General features: G+C 45.7%; 1 protein-coding gene across 1 annotated transcript in view; it reads right to left on the bottom strand.

Moving 5' to 3' along the window:
- Positions 1 to 17,335, bottom strand: part of LOC117585299 (ABC transporter G family member 20) — a 40,350-nt gene continuing 23,015 nt past the window's right edge. Inside the window, exons 3-9 of the mRNA XM_034274727.1 lie at positions 11,729 to 11,888; positions 11,027 to 11,289; positions 10,864 to 10,957; positions 5,215 to 5,642; positions 4,933 to 5,152; positions 1,144 to 1,321; positions 1 to 1,077 (exon numbers count right to left, since the gene is read on the bottom strand). Coding sequence (XP_034130618.1) covers positions 323 to 1,077; positions 1,144 to 1,321; positions 4,933 to 5,152; positions 5,215 to 5,642; positions 10,864 to 10,957; positions 11,027 to 11,289; positions 11,729 to 11,888 — 2,098 coding nt within the window. The 3' untranslated portion in view covers positions 1 to 322. The remainder of the gene's footprint in view (positions 1,078 to 1,143; positions 1,322 to 4,932; positions 5,153 to 5,214; positions 5,643 to 10,863; positions 10,958 to 11,026; positions 11,290 to 11,728; positions 11,889 to 17,335) is intronic.

The following is a 17,335-nucleotide window of genomic DNA, read 5'->3' as shown; positions in this document are numbered from 1 at the left end:
TTTTGGAGACTTGAATCGTTAGCTTTCAATTTTTATTCAAAGTTTTTCGTTTGCTTAATGCGTAAATGCACATAAAATAATGTTGTTCAAATGAAGAAGGGAATGATGATGAGAACTTACAGCTACAAGGCACAACAATTTTCCAATGCGCAGTTGAATTCCGGAACCTATCCCTAGGATTTAAACACTACAAAAATTGTACAAGTGACTAAGCTACAGCAAGAGACATGCAGACATACATAAGTGTACCCTTAGAACCTAATAAAATCATACGAAATGGAGCGCACAGAGCGCTCTCTCTCTCTCTCTCTCTCTGTCTCGGTTAACCCTTCTTGAACTTGAGCAACAGGATGGTGAGCACAAGGAAGACCAGCACCCAGGATGATATCGATATGAAGCCATTGTACACGGTGGGATTGTCAATGCCCCAGCCGCGTTGCAGAATGGAACGCATCGATTCCGTGGGCTTGGTCAGCGGCAGAAAGGCGGTGGCCAACTGCAGCAACGGGAACATGCCCTCGATGGGCCATATGATGCCGCACAGCATCACAATGGGCAGAAAGGAGCCCATGGCCACATACGTCGCTGTACGCTCCGTGTCCACGGCGCAGGAGATGACAAACCCGAAGCTCATGCCGCACAAGCCGTTGAGAATGCACAGCGCCACCACCAGCCAAATGTCGCCCACCAAAGTCAACTCAAAGAAGTAAAAGCTGACAATCAGCACAAAGATCGTTTGGCTCAGCATCACCGTGAACTGTGTGACGACCTGGGAGAGCAGAATTTCGGGGCCCGTAATGCCCGCCACCAGGCAACGCTCCAGCATGCCCTCATTGCGCTCAATCAGCATGGCGCCGGATGTAATGGCCACGGAGAGAAAAAAGATGATGGTTAGAATAACGCCTGGAGCGGCAAAGTCCGTAAAGTTGGGATTCCGATAGCCATAGATGGGCTGCTCGACGAAGACGGGCACGGTGCCCAGTTTGGGATTCATTTCGCAATCGGTCAGCATGCCCTCCACAAAGTTGAAGAAAGTGTACTGCAGATCGCGATAGAGCAGCGTCGAAATTTGTTGATCTGCCGGGGGGGAAGAGTTGAAGTTTAACAAATGAAAATAGAAGGAGGAGGAGAGCTGCTACTCACTGGACCAATCCATGCGCACGCCCAAATCGGAGGCCTCAATGGTGGCATCCTCTGCATAGCGGCCATCCTCGACACGTTCCATCAGCGCTGTGGTATAGTTGGGTTGGATGACCAAAGCGGCCCAGGCACGGCCACGTTTCACCTCCTCATAGGCGGTTTCATCATCGTCCACATATTTCTGGAAGGGCGGAATGGTATGGTAAATGGCAAGAGTCAATCAAATGCTCATTCAATTAGCTTAAAAAGTCATTGCACCTGGCAGACAGATGAACGGAAGGACTGGCTGGTTGTTGCGCAATTAAAAGAGGAACAAGGGCGTGGCATAGGGGAGTGGGGAGTGGGGGAGAAGCCGCTGAATTATTGAGCAACGCATGTCGTGGGATTCAGGCCGCGTTGCCTGCCAGCCTGCCCAAGAGCACTTCCTTTCTTGGAAGCTTTGTGCCAGCGCTCTCGCTCTTTGTGCCTCATTGTGTGTCGTGTGTCTGGTGTCTGTGTGCTTCATTTCCTGTCGCATTGTTTGTTGCATGTTGGAAGGGGAGTGGTGTGGCGCTTGTAGGCAACAATAAAAGTAACTCCCCGTAATTAATGTGCGTACTTTGCGCCAAAAGCGATAAATTCAGCGAGGCAAACAAATCAAGAAACAAAAGGACAAGCAGCAGCGGCAGCGGAAAAACACTCCTCCCCTCCTGCTTTCTCGTCTGCCTGCTGTAGCTGTTGTCAACAATATGTTCCATGTTATCTTTAACAATTTCATTTCTACGCACAAAGAGAAAAAAAAGGAAAAAAATAAATAATGAAGTGTAAGCCTCCGCCGCTGCTGCTACGATTCTTAAGCTAGTTTCTGTAAGTGCTTCACACATTGATTAAGTTGCTGGTTTGGAAGTTTGGCCCCCGAAAGTTTTGCCAGCCACTTGGGTGTGCGTGTGTGTGTGTGTGTGTAGGCCGCAGACTAGGGCGAGAGTTTCTTGCCACAATATGTGCGTTTCGGGTTGGGTTTGGGTTGAAGCGTGTATTGGCATGTGTATTTGGGCTAAGCTGAAGCAATTTTGCGGCTTCGATATGCAGTTATTTAAAGCAAAGAAAGGAGAGGGTAAAGTTCTAGGAATAGGCATAGAAACGGGCATGAAATTTCCGCAATTGCCGCATTAATGCCGAGACAAATGAAGACATTCCGCAAACGTATCTGTGCCCAGGGTACAACTGTGTGCCTTTAATTGCCACTCATTAGATTTAATGGCCATGCTGGAACGTGTGTGCAGAGCACACCTTAAAGTTCTTCAGTTTGTTGTGGCATAAATTATGCTATTAAATAGCCTTAGAGCCCAGCCCTTCTTCCTCATCAGACAATCAAACCGCAAAAGAGCTTGAACAACTTTTATGCTACTGTTTTGAAGCTCAACTTGAAACATTGTTTATGACGAACTTGAGCCACAAACTATGCGCAAATGAAGTCAACTTTGGTCAGCAGTACCAGCAGCAGCAGCAGCAGCAACGCAAATGAGCTCGAAAGAAGCAAAGGGAGAAAAAGTTTCCCCACCTTGGCAGTTTTTTGTTGCGCCAAGTTGCCTCATAAAATCTTTGCCCACAAGTGGATGGAAAAGGAAGAGGAAAAGTCCCCCTGAAAAACTCCATTCTGCGTAAGTTAAAGCTTGTCGCTAATCAAGTGCCATCAGGACTTTTCCCTATGGAAAAAAAAGGTGTGTACAAGCAGAACAAAGTGCAGTTTTGGGCAGTGAATATTCTTGGCCACGCCCCCCGTGGCCTAATGAGCAGCGTTGTCATGCCTAATGAACTTTTAATTAGAAGGCAGCCACGGCTGACCACAATATGTTTTTCAATTTTCCCATAAATTACAGCGGCAGCAGAGTTTTCGCCCCCTTTTTGGGAAGTTTTTTTGTGTAAAATTTCATACCGGGGCAGCCTTTCAGTTCAGGTCGCCCCAAGCGCTGGGAAGAGCAATTTTTGTGTCGTTAAGACGAGGGTAACCGAAAGCGCGTTTGATCTACAGAAAGATGGTGGAGAAAGGCAAAGGAAAACAGGCAACCACAAGGCAAAAGAACACTGCCGAACACACACAATTGGGGGCTCGAAAAGCACGAGGAGTCCCCAAAAATTGATGCGCTTTTTGGTGCCTTTTTGGTAACGCCAAATATATGCAAGCTGTCATCAGCAATGGAGTCAAAAGGAAAGGCAAAAGTGATAAAAGTACAGACCACGAAGTACCCTGTTTAGATGCACAGAAATGTGGCTTCATCCAACACCAATATGCCCCGAGTCGCGTCTTGGCACGGGGGGAAAAACTGTTATTGGAAAAGCAACCAGCCAAAGGCAACAAGAAAATTCAAATTATTTTTTTTTGGCTCCGCCTCCAGCTGCTTGAGAGAGATCGGTAAGGTGAGATGGCTCAGTGTTCTGGCCATGTGCTGATGGCACGTTGATACGCTGTTCATTGACCAAAATTAACTTTTGCTGCCTGCCGGCTCTCTCCCTCTTCGCTTTTGGCTTTTGGGGCTGACCAGACAGTGGGCCCAGGGGCGGCTCTTTGATGCGGCCTAAAGATACGCGGCCGCTTTTTATATCTCTTTTTTTTTGCTCTTATTTTTATCTTTGGACTTGGAATTTATACAAATTAAGTATGATAGGAGGATGGGGGATGGACTTGTTTTTCAATTTCCAAAAGGTAAACAAAACTTTTCTTCACAAATTGCCAGTTGCGGCATTGCCAATGGAAAATTGAAGAAAAGTTGAGGGCAGGTCACGGTCTGTTGGGGTGCACCGTTTCCTTTTCGTTTGCTTTTATTGGCCCCCAAATGTTGTCTCAATATGATTGTCTTTGCCGTGGCAGGACAATTGATTGTCGATGAAAATTTGCAGCTTAAACGTTCAATATGATAATATTTTTTGGAGGCCTTTGGGCCTTTTGGAGGAACTTTAAAATTTGCATGAAATTTTGCAGCAAAAAAACTTTAAAATTTGCAAGAAATTTTGCAGCGTAAAACTATAAATTTTAGATGCAATTTCCGCTTGGAACTTGACTTCTTTGGGCAGCAAACTTTCGTGTTTTGTGTTTGTGTTTTTTCTCTATAAAACTTATTGAGAACAATGCTTCCGGTTTTATGCCGTTTTCTAATGTAAAATGCATGAAATAATAAGCAACGGACAGCAAGAACTGGAACTCAAATTAGGCAGCAAAAGAGAGGACTTTGTTTTCGAGGAGTAATTTGCAATAAATTGCCAGAAGCAGCAGGCAGCAGGCAGCGTCCCAAAGCCATAGCTGGAACTGGACCTGGGGTCAGTGCTGGACAGTAAATTTATTGATGATCTCGCAACGACTGGGGCCCGTTGTTGCTGTTGCTGTTGCTGTTGCCAAAGATAAGCAGCTGTAATTTGTGTGCGCCCAAACACCAAGGGCAGCAGCAGTCCAAGCAGCACTCCACAATTTGTGGCAGGAGCAACAGTAGCCAAGGCAATGCCAAGTCGATACTTGGGTCAGGCCTTGGAAGTAGTGGGCAGGGCAGGGAGGAGATGATGTGTGCAGCAGATTGAAGAGCAGGCAGCCAGCCACTAGGGCCAGGGGCAGCAGCGCTCCTCTCGGGCTGTCCTCACAAATTGAAATAAATTACAGGAATGGCCGGCCAGCAGGGCAGCATCAGCTACATGGATGGGTTATTGTAAACTTCTCACTGCACAAATGCACAAACGCAAAAGCCAATGACAGTTGATATTGCGCCCAAGGGGGGGGGGAGGCCTGCTCCTCTCTCTAGATGGCAAGGCTTAACATATACTCACCACAACCATGCTCTTGTTCTTAACCAGCATATCGAGATAGCGGCAGCTCAACATTGTCTGATTGCATCCGGCCTGGACTGGGCAGAATTGTTGCATAATCATTTCCTCGGACATCTCATGATTGGCCACGGCCACTTTGAGGCCGGTCGGATCATGACCGATGGCATAGCAAAACAGCAAAATCTGCACCACAGGCAGACCGACAATGAACAGCATAACACTGAGGATAAAGTGTATCAAAAGTTAGTTGAAGGTAGGCAGAAATGAGACCCCCTAACTCACCCCACATTGCGCATCATCCAGAGAAAGTTCTTCCAAATGAGCGCGTGCAAATGATGCGATTGCATCACATGAAGGTTGTACCAAAAGGATGTGGGTATCTCCTGGGCTGGCGGCAAGGGTGGTGCCACCGGCGCGGTGGTCGTAATGGGATCCCTGGCAGCCGAGGACATGGAAATGTTGTCGCCAAACTCGCCGGAAATCTCCGCCGCATGCTGCTCGTCGGACATGTCCAGCGCGGGATTCGAGATGGCTGGCACCGTCACCTGTTCGACTATCTCCTGGGCAATGGACGAGCGCCGCCGCTTGCCCATGTTCTGCATCACGGAGAGCTTCAGAAAGACCGCCTCCAGTGAGTCGGCGTTGTATTGCTGCCGCAGATAGTCCGGGGATTCCTCCGCCAGCATTTTGCCGCCGCGCAGCAAGCCAATCTGAAAGAGAGAGAGAGAGAGAGAGAAAAGAAATTGATTTGGTGCGTGATCCAACCGAGAAGAGAGTGTCGCCCAGGCAATTAAACTTTTGTTGACTTTGATGGAGAGTCGTTTGGAGAGTCACTTCCTGGCCCAATCTTTTGTAAAGTTTTTGGCCAATGCCAAAATTATGCACAACTCTGGGGGCAGTTGCCCAGCGTCGTTGCAAAGTTTTATTGACTCGATGTTCGGTGTAATCCTTGTAGTGCCTTGTCCTTGCAACGTGCGGAAATTAACTTAATTGATTTCTGTGTCCGTACATGACCAGCCAGACACCCAGACACACACATAGGGCAATGCTCTGTGTGTCCTGTGCCAAGTTGCTGGCCAAACTTTGCTACAAAACTTGTATCTTCCGCGTCAACTGGCTGGGTCTTGGCTTGTGCCCATCAATTCCAAACGCTTCCAAACGCTGGGTTGGCTTCATTAGGCATGCACATGAGTTGAGTGGGCACCGAAATATCCAGACCACACTGCGCATCGAATTTTCTATGCTAAATAAACCCACACACAAAAGTTTTGCTGCTTGATTTGGCTTTCGTTTGCCTGATTTCTTCGTCCAGGAAATCGCCCATTTCCTCCATCACCGCTGCCTGTTGTGTTTTGGCTACGCTCTCTCTCTCTCTCTCTCTCTCTCTCTCTCTCTCTCTCTCTGTGTCTTTTTGACTTCTCCTAGAGCCAATTAACGTCTTAATTGAATTGCATTGGCTGCAAACCAAATTAGAAACTTCCTGAAGGCAATTGTAGCTCGCAGACGTATGAGACTCGTGGGGCATTGTTATGGCTGCGGCGCAGTTTTTTTGTTGCATGCCATAAATAATTTTCCCTATTTTGCACACACGCAGCGGAAATGTTAGAATTGAAAAATGCACACGATATTCATGGCCCGGTAGCTGGGGTTACGAAGCGTCCACTTAGTGGAGTTGGAAATTTATGCGGGTAAAATATATATATTTAAAGTTGATTTATAATCAAGGTTGTGCTTATTATATGTGGGATATTAGCTGGAAAATGGGAGAGCAGAGGGGGCATTTTTGTAGCTTTGGGCAGCCAAAAGTTTCAACTTTAAACAGCAAAAGGTTCTCCCTTTATGTTTCTATTTTACGCCCACACGGCTAGCCTTTACCCTAATTGACAAATTCCTCTACTAAGAGGATAGTCTCAACTTGAACACCTAAAAAACCAACTAAAATCTGCAGCCAAACTGCTCAACTATTCCATTTTGCCTTTTAGGTGCGACAGCCTTAAAACTTTATTGCCGGGCACGTAAAAAGAGGTATCCCTACGCTCGTTTGGCGTTATATGAATTGTTAATATTATTTTTTATGCTGCAAGCAGGCAGGTAGCTTAATGCATAATAACATGCCACGTGTAGCTTCGCATTAAAATGCCAATCAAAGGGGTTGGGCAAGCAAAGCCATCGGCAGGATACAGCAGGATATGCCGAGTGGTGGCTGAATGTTTAATTAAACAGCAAAATCCACTGGCCCCATGATGTTGTCTGTCATTCATCAGCTTTAGCAATTATTTCAACTGTCCATTTGCATTTTGGCTGCCCCTTTCTTACTCTCTTTTTTTGGGATATTCAAAGGCAACATGCGGAAAATTACGCGACAGAAAAAGCGTTGGAGGAAATGCAAACTGGAAACAATATAAACTATTAAAAGGCGCAAGGCAGAAGGCAGAAGCAGCAGCAGCAGCAGCAGGCAGCAGGCAGCAGCCGGAACGAGAGTAAATGCTGTCGCAGTGGCAGTGGCTGCTGGTCCCTGGTCCGGTCCACTCGTATCCGTAACAATATATCCATCACATAATGTTACGCTCCCTGATTTCATTTATTAGAGCTGAAAGTGCTGCATGTACAGTCACAGACAGTGCTCCAGTGCTCAGACCCAAAACTCCACTCCCACACACTGTCCTCTGTCTTCAGTGTGTGGTGGCCATGTGGCGTATACGCGATTGCTCTCTAAATACACTGCTAAAGGACATGCCTAACATAACAATATGCTTTGCAAGGAAACTTAATAAATATAAATATAATTGAATATTAAAATGAGTGAAAACTGCTGTCAAAATTAAGGTAGAAATGTTCGATAAATTCTGTAAGTGCATCCTTTGCTTCGACTGTCTCTGCTGCCTGTCCTCGTCTTTTTTTTTGTGTTTTAGCTTCTGTCTCTTTTGGGTTTTTCTTTCCCTTTTTGTGTGTTTTTGAACCAACAATTTCCCAGGAGCCAAGGCAAAGGCAGAGCTGACATTAAATTCGGGGGAGCAATGTCTGTCATACAAAAAAAAAAGTGAAGCGCTGCACTTTGTTAGAGGGAGGACAAGGACAACGACAACGACAACGACAACGACGACGTGTAGAAGCCATTCTGTTGTGTGCTGCTGCTGCGGGTTGGATGACCCCGCGTGGAGCATGTGTGTGGAGGACCTTCAGGAGGTTGTTTTTGTGGGGGAGGGTGGTAGTCAGTCTCCGGCTAATGACGACACCATTGCAGGGCGTTGATGCTGTCTCATAATGCGATGAATGGCAGCCTTTGATGTGGCTACACGAATTTAAGCCAGAGAATGCTTTTAGAGACAGAAACAAAAGCGGAGAATATAACATAGAAATAATATGGAAATGTTTCCATTCAAAACTAAATTCGTTTTTAGCCACTGGACATAAATAAAGCTGCAGCTACTCGAACTCGGATTTAATGACTTTTTGTAACAGATTAAAATTTAATAATCGCCATGCGAGGTGTGTTGTGCGGTTTTTTAATGCCAATAAATATATTTCAATTAAAATAGAAACTTTAAATCTTAATCGCTGCACAATATACAGAACGAATAACAATAACCAAAAATTAAAGCACATAAAAACACGCACGAAAAGTGGCAGCTAACGCACACACACAGACACTCTAGGAAACACACACATACACACACACACACACACACATACTCAGACACCGAGTCGTAAATGCATTTTACGAGTATGTTTAATGCATTTTCGTTCTTTTTTTGCTTTTGCTTTTGCTTTTTTGAGTGCATCATCATCATCGACATGGAGTGGCTGTTGCAGCTGCCCGAAGCTGCCTGCAAAAAACTAACATCAATTTTTTTGTTGTTTTGTGCTGCGCATAATTTTTATAGCCACATGAATTTTCAGCTTATAAATTGGCAACATGCCATAATAATATTTAATGGCAGTGGGGGGGGAGAGAGAATAGATCAAGTGCCGTGTAGAGGTGCCAATTGAAGTGCGTTGCTCAATCAGGACTCCGTTGTTAAAATTTACGAGCACGAGTACGAGTGTGTCCGCACCGTTCTTAGCCATTCGAGTGGATGGTTTAGCATCTATACCCCATGCTGGACACGCAATTCTGTTGACTCAACGCAAAAAAACAGGAGCAAAAACAGAGACAAAATAAACCACAAAAAAGGCACAGAGAAACCCAAAGGAAAAGCTCAAGTGAAGTGCTCCTGGCGTGCGGAATTGTCGAAAAAATATGTGCACATAACTGCCTAGGACGGAGCACTGACTGGAGCCCCAAGAGCTCTGGGGGAAACGTGAACGTGAAATTGCAGTTGTTGTTCGAACCGAACTCCAGTTGGTCAGATGTTTCCAGGAAGCTTGAGCTGACTGAGCTGCAGAGCCAAAGTGTGCCAGAAGCAGACAAAAAAAACCTGTGACAAAGCTGAAAAAGCAATTTGCTGCCTGGCATAATACTCCGAGAGGCAGAGGCTACTGAGGCGTGCACCAATCCCGACTGTGCGATGTGAAACGGAAGCCAACACGTGTTCAATATGAGCAATTAAACACTGTCACCAAAAGTTACAACAGAGAGACAGAGAGATGTCCTTAGGGGTACGCGTATGTGGGCCATAAATTTCAACCAAAAATTCGAATTAAATTCACATTTCAGCGCGGTTTGCGAATAGATTAACTGAGCGGTCTCCATGGTGGATGGGGCCCGGAATGCTTATTGTTTTATGGACTGCCCGAGTGTTGCCCGAGTGTCCCCAGTGTCTCAAACAAAGCGCCAGGTTTTTCTATGCCCTGGCAGTGATTTTGTTTATTGGCCATAACTCTTTGCCGCAATGACTTTCGGCGGGGCTGTATCTTACGTTGTTTGTGTGCCTCGAATGAGGGATGAGCTCTTTGAATGTCCTCTGGGGCAGGGTCAAGTGGGGTTAGAGCTCTAAGCTTATTGTTTAAGGATTTAACATGAATTATGTGCACATAAAAGTCGCTTAAATTTAAAGAGAATTTAAAGAGAGAGAACTCGTTTTCAATCATAGATCATGGCTGAGTTTTACCTAAACCAATGTGCTCAGTGAATAATTTCTGAGGCGAGCAAAATCAATCATTCGCTTTAAACGTTGAAGGTGTGGAGGTCTGTCCAGCTCACACTTTCTCCCCCCTTTTGGGGTGTGTGTGTGTGGTGCAGCATCAATCTTTTTCAAAGTGTTGTCATTGATATATTCGTTGCTCAAACCAACTCACACTTCACTTGAGCGTGTAAGGACTTTGTTTGTTTTATGTATATGCCCATGGCCATGTGCGTGTCTCTGTGTGCTCCTCCTCTGCCTGTAGTGGATTTATATCTGCCTAAAGTCAGCTTGTCCATTGTGATGGGCTTTGTCACGATTTATTCGTGTATTTTTCTGTGTATTTCCTTGTAGCCGCCCAAGTTCATTGTTTGCTGCACGCATTAAATGACTAACGCAGTTATATTTGCCTACACGCCAGTCCGCCACATCCACCATCCAACCTGCGCCGCACTCATGTGTGCGACATAAATAAATCTGAAGTACAATTTTTGCAATGTGTCTCGCTCGGAAATGCCTCGTAAATCTGTGCCTCCGGCCATGGGTCAGCTGTCTGTAATATTCTTTTTTTTTGTATTCGTACAGGACACAGATTTGTTGCAACGCGCAGGATACAAATTTGCCACGGGGCCGGGCATGGGCGGAAGCACTTAGCGCCGCTTGTTGACAGGCGCTCCACTTGAGCTGATAAGCGCTGAACTTTCACCTCTGCCAAGAGAGAGAGAGAGAGAGCGCATAATATTGCTCATACGCCGCATAGTCCAAATAGATGTGAGAGCGGATCATAAATCAAATGTGCAAACAATGCGTGGGCATTGACACTTGGCCGCCCTCTAGTGTCGCACTTCCCACACCAATTCTCACTTACCATATGCGCCTGGGCACACTCGTCAATGTAATGCGTGGTGATTATCACAGTTGTGTGACCGTTTCTTGTAATGTCCACCAAATGATCCCAAATGCTGCACAGAAACGAGAACGAAAACGAGTTAATCAGCTGTCAGCAGGGGGAGGAACTTCCCATCACTCACCTCTGTCGCAGCACTGGGTCCACGCCCACCGTGGGCTCATCCAGAATGAGCAGCTCCGGTTCGTGGAGCAGCGCCACGGCCAAGCTCACGCGTCGCTGCTGCCCGCCGCTCAAATTCTTGACAAATTTCGAGCCATTTGGCAAATTGAGCAATTTGAGCAGGAATTCGGTGCGATCCTCGATGTCGCTGCGTGGCATGGCCGAGATAATGCCAAAGTAGATTAAGGTCTCACGCATTGTGAACTCGCCATAAAGGGCTATCTCCTGCAAATAAAACGCAAATGGGTAAGCGGATATTATAGTTTTGCACCTGCAGAAAGCACCAAGCACCAAGCACCCCCTGCTCCCTGCACAAGCAATGTGAAAAACTGTTGCCTACTTTCCAGCGCTGCTGGTTTATGGCTCCCCACAGGAGGGTCCGGGCCAGCAGCAGCAGGAGGAGCAGGTACACTGAACATTCACAGTTTTGGGTCAGAGTTGAAGTATTCTTACGGATTGTGAAAATTAAAAGTTTTGTACTCTCTCTCTCTCTCTCTCTGTGTGTTTGTGTGGCATTTAAAAGTTTTGCCGTTGGTATATGTTTTCTTTTGTGCTTGCACCATTTTATTGCGTTTATTTAATTTAGTCGAATGGTCTGGTGGGGGCATGAGGCAATAAAAAGAGCATGAAATATTCAGGCAGCCAGAGAGACTGCGAAACTCACCTGTGGCATATAGCCAATTCGAGGTCCGGGCACACCGGAACCACGCGAACCCGGCCGTCCGCCAAGCACCCAAATCTCACCCGAATTTAAGCGACGACGTCCAACGATGCAGCTGAGCAGCGTTGTCTTGCCACAGCCAGAGGCACCCAAAAGGCCATAGCTGCAATGGCAAAAAGAGCGAAAATATTATATAGAAATGATTTAAAGTGCTTCAAATATATTTTAGTGTGGGTAATGCACATGGATTGGGTAAATAAATATACAACAAATATTGTTTGAAGTTTAAAATATATATTTGGAAATTAATTTGTACAGACTATAAATATGCAACTGCAACGCCTTGCAGCTCATAGAAGTATATTTTAAAAGGGGAAAAAAATGCTCTTTAATTTGTAAAACTCTCCCGGTCCCGCATGCAAATTACAGCTGAATGTGCCACTGGCAGCAAGCACTTGTACGCGCGCGCTATGTGGAGCCTTCATTTAAGTTTTTGGGGGCGACCCATAAAGAGGTTGGCTGCTAGGCCAAAGTCAGGTGCACGATGGGGAGTCTGGGGGCGGGACAAATATTTTAAGCACTCGCAAAACCCACTGGACTCGCAGGCAGCAGCTGCACAAAGGCAGGCACGAGCTCAGAGACAGAGACAGAGACTGGGGCTGAGGCTGGGCCACCGAGGTACAAGGATGAAAAGCATCAGGTGAAAAATCAACTGTGAATAGTTTTGCAAAAATTTTCAGGCGCAAAAAGTTTCATTGCGCTGCAGCCAGGGGGGTGGCCAGCCAGTCCCCTAGTTCAGGTTCAGGTTGGTGCGGTATGTGCGCCGCTTATCTCATGTGTGCATGTGTGTGTGCGTGTGTGGAGGAGCTGTTGCAAAATATATTTAGGGAATGTTTAGCACAGCTTAGCGCGCCAGTCAGCCTGCTCATTCCCCACTAGCAAGCTGCCAAACACACACTGAAAGAAAATGTATTATAATTAATTAGGAACCAAAGAAGAATATTGCTGAAAAACTATGAATGTATTTAGTTTATTTTTGTTGTTGAATTTTTCTCTCAGTGCTGCTGCTGCTGCACCGACAACAACCTGCCCCCGAGCTGCCGTATTTTTTATTACGTGCGCAGCGCGCGAGTTTAGAAAATTGTTGGTCTGGCTGTTGAGGGCGGGTGGGGGCGATGGCGGGGGAGGCTGCCTCTCCAGGCGGTAGCAGCAGAGTCGCGGTTAGAGGTCGGTTAAGGTTGCTGCGGCTGCGAGTATATCTGTGTATCCCCGTGTGTGGGTGTGTGTGTGTGTATCCGTGTGTGTGTTTAGTCATGAATAACATGCAGGTCGAAGTGACTGCACTCAGTATTTGTGTGTGTGTGTGTGGGGCCACACTTGTTTAAGCCAAAGCAAAAAGCCAAAGGGGTAAATAAAAGCACAGCTCTGCGCTGGCCAGCTTAAGGACACACGAGAGTTGGACACACCAAGGCGTGGGCCATGGGGCCAACAATGGGGCCAGATACGATTAAACTCTGCTCTAAAACTGAAGCAGCAGTGATAAAACTACATAACTAAAAGCCGATAATTTGTTGGCTTTTATAAAGCGTTTTCAGGCCCTGAGCTGTGTGCGCGGCATTTAAATATTATTTGCTTTAATTAAACGTATTAAAATTCACACAAAAAACTTAATTGAAGCTTATGGAATTTCACACAAACTGGGAGCTAAAATGTAACACAAAAAAAGTGAACTAAAATTTATAAAATGTCACACGAAAAACTAAATTAAATTTTCACACAAAAAACTATACGAAGAATATGTTCAAAATAAATTGCAAATATTCGATTGGCATTCGATTGTATTTTTCAGCATTTAAATATGTGCTAGCAACAAAAATTGTCTATCAATAAATGTGTTTAAATGTAAGAAAATGATTATAAATATAAAAATGAATGCACAAAAGATATTTCAGCCAGGAGGGAATTAAATTTAATTGTTGAGATGAAACATAATTAGCCTTAAAAACAATTTTCCCTCAAGAAAACGCCAGCCAACTTGTCTCCATCACTGCGACATACTTGAGTATTTCCTCCCCGTTTTATGCCACTTTTCCTGTCGGTTATGTCCTCGCATTTAGCGGCTGTATTTGCATTTTGCATAAATCCAAATGCCGTAAAGCGTTAAATGGCCGTGTGTCGTGTTAGGAAAGGGGCCACAAAACATTCCGAGCCACAAATTACCCAACATAGTAGGGTAATACCTGCGCATATTTTAGCCACCTTCCTCTCCTTTTTTTCAAACAATAAGCAAACGGTGCAGACGTTGACGCTGACGACCCGAGTTGAGGTTGATTTTTAAACCCATTAACCTTTTTTCTGCTGCATTTACTCAGCGCTTGATGCATGCCGTGACAGGGGGTGGGCACCGTGATTGATGATTTGTGTGAGTCAAATGACTTCTGACATGCGGATTGTAAAACTGCAAAACTGCAGTGAAATATGCGCTAATTAATTGTCATTTGCAGTAACAGGCGGAGGGCGGACCATGAATTTAATATTTGATTTTAAAATTACAATTTTTCCACCATGCTGTGTCGCTGGCTGTCCCTTTGGTCGGAGGTGTCATTGGGTAATTAAATTTAATGTTTGCCTGTTTTCTGCCATGATATATCGACGCGGCGGACCCTGCACTCTCGGACTCTTTGCACAAAACTTTGCACTTGACTTTAACAATTAGTTTTGTGTGTGTACCACCTCCAGCCCTTACCCCATGCCACCGATGGAGTGAGGTGGAGTGGAGTGGCGGTTCTAGTTGTTGTTGCTAAGCAGCAGCGCGTCACAGGCAATTACAGGGGCGGTAATGCGTATTTAATTAACAAGCTTACTTAGTAGTTTTTCCAGGGAAAATTTAGCTCATTGTTTGGCCGAAAGCAGCTGGTTGGGGAGTAAAACTTACTTGACATTTAGACACTCAACGAGTCGTTGCCGCCGCCTCATGCTGCAATCTCCTGTAGCCTGTAGCCTGTAGCCTGTAGCCTGCAGCCGCCTGCCTATTTGCCTGTCCAATTAAACGGTAAACTTTTCTTGTGGCCATTCAATTCCCACACCAAACTGCTCAGCTCTGCCATTCCAAGGATGCTCTCGAAAGTAAAGTTTTTGCTGCTCTGTGCGAGTGGATCTGCAGATCTTGAATGAATCCTTTGTGTGTGTTATGGGGCTCGAAGCTAATTGAATTGTCATCGATTAATTGTGGCCTGTGACTGTGATAGGCTGCTCTTAAATTCAGTCATTTCGTGCGGCAGCAGATGCCAATAACAAACAGGACTCCGAGGCACTGAGACTCTGAGAGTCTCTGTCAACATTTCATTTCATTATTTGCCTCTAGGAGTAGTCATTTTTGTGAGCTTGTGAGCCGGCTGTGTGTTATGGCTAACCATCTCCTCTCTCTCTCACTCTCACTCTCTCTCTTGCTGTGTTTCGTCAAAAACAATGGCACAACATGGCGTATGCTTGATTTTTTTCAATTAGATACAGACGTACGCAATACGCATACACAATGCGAGTGGGAAGCAGTGCAGAGTTGGTCAGGAGCAGGGCAGTGGGCAGAGGCAGAGGCAAAGCAGTGCATGACAGAGCAGAGCAGCGGACAGAGCAAAGCAGTGCAAAGGAGAGCAGAGCAGTGGACAGAGCAGAGGGCAAAGCAAAGCAGTGCAAATCAGAGGCAGAGGCAGAGGGCAGCGCAGCGCGCAGAGCAGAAGCAGTGCAAAGTACAGCAGAGAACAATCAAACTCATAAAACTCAGACGGCTCTCGGGGTCTATGGGAATGTACGCTAATAATTAAAATTTGCCTGGGACCAAAGATAAGTCCCAAAGACACATCAGACGCCACACACACAAAGAGAGGGAGAGACAGACAGAATGAAAAGTTATGAACTATAGAGTTTTGGGAGTGACTACTGGACTGGTCCACTTACACTCGACTGCCAGCCGCCAGTGCCACAGCTCCCCATGTACGTGCCAGCACTTGACCCAAGCAGTTGCAACAGTCATAACAATGACTGGCTGATGTTGTTACCACCCCCTCCCTTAGCTGCCCTAGCTGTCCATTTTAATTTTTGCAGCTGGTGTAAATAATTTAAACAATTTCATGTGCCGTCCAACAGGAATGCGAGAAACAGCAGAGAAATGTTTGGGTATTATTTGTTGCCAACCTTTTGCCTATCACTTTGCGGTTGCCTTCTCTCTTCTCTCTTCTCTCTTGTCTCTCTCTTTTTTTTCGTATGCTTTCAACCAAAAATTTTTGCTGGCCAAGTTAACTCGAGTCCTGGCCAGCTTGTGCCATGGAAAAACAAATGAAAACAATAACATGTTGTCCTGCCGCTGCTGATCTTTTACGGCAGAGTTGAGATTGCAACATTGGCTGACTGTTCCTCCTCTTCCCGCTCCTCCTTGGCTTCGCTTTCTGTTGCTGCTGCTTGAAGAAGACCTTTCCTTTCACCCTTGTGGCTGCATTCATGTTCAGTCCAGTTCCCAGTTGAGTCAGTTTTTGGTCTGCCTGCCTGCCTCTCTCTGTTTGTTTGTCTGGCAGCGTGTCTGTTGCATATCAGTGTCTCAGAGCATATCCCTTGCTGCCTGTAATCTAGACAATTTATCCCACCCTTGGAATGTTTTTGTATTCCAATATTTTAGTTTCTCCTTTGGTTTGCCTGCATGTTAATCAACTTTTGCTGTGGCCCCAACAATTGCTTATTAAATGGCAAAAATCAAACGAAGTAAACTCTTTTTTGGGTGGAGACTGGAGGCTGTTTTTATGGGGTGACGACTGTGTGCTGTCGGGCTGGCCATTTTGGTTAAATATTTGACTGCTGGACAGCTTTTAACACAATTTTTGCGCTACTGCCTTTGCTCTATTTGCTTCGTTAACCGCACATGCAGACCGACAAAAAATATAGAGAAAATATAAAGAAAAAATCGGAAAAAAACTTTTGTTTGACCGTCCGGCCATAATGCTAAACTTTCTTGCGCTTGATTCCCATTTCTTCTTTTTTTTTGTCAAATGCAGAGCAAACCAATTACAAAATTCACAACCACAGCCGGAGAACACACAAAAGTGGGCCATGGACGGAGGCAGCAGCGATACCTCCGCCCACCCTGAGTGTCCTGAGTGCCCCACACAGAAACAAAGTTTAGCTTTGCAAACAATTGCAATTTATTAAGCCAAGAGCCGAGGCGAAGCGCAAACAATGTTCGTGTTCGTGTGGCTGGGCGTCTGCTGCTGCTGCTGCTGCTGTCCGTGTCCGTGGCGTGTCCGTCTGCTACTGACCGTGTCCGTGTGGCTGGCAGTCTGCTGTCTTGCAGCATAATTAAAAGTAAGTTCAATGCGCTGGAGCGCGCTCAAGTGCAGTCCAGAGATGAGCAGAAGGATGTGCCCGGAGGAGTAGTAAAATTTGCAAATATTTGCAAACACAATTACCCCAAAAGAATATACAATTTAGAAGTAAGTAATTGGGTAACAAATCTGTAATTGCATTATGTCATATAAAGTAACCAATGCCTGTCGCCAACAGTTAACAGTGCGACGCGGTGTACCCGCCGTGTATTATGCATCGCAGCACTTGCAACTTGTAATT

Source organism: Drosophila guanche, unplaced genomic scaffold (genome assembly GCF_900245975.1).
Source record: "Drosophila guanche unplaced genomic scaffold, DGUA_6, whole genome shotgun sequence".
Taxonomy (NCBI): domain Eukaryota; kingdom Metazoa; phylum Arthropoda; class Insecta; order Diptera; family Drosophilidae; genus Drosophila; species Drosophila guanche.
The sequence above is the reverse complement of the archived record's forward strand: the minus strand, read 5'-3'. Positions and strand labels throughout refer to the sequence as shown.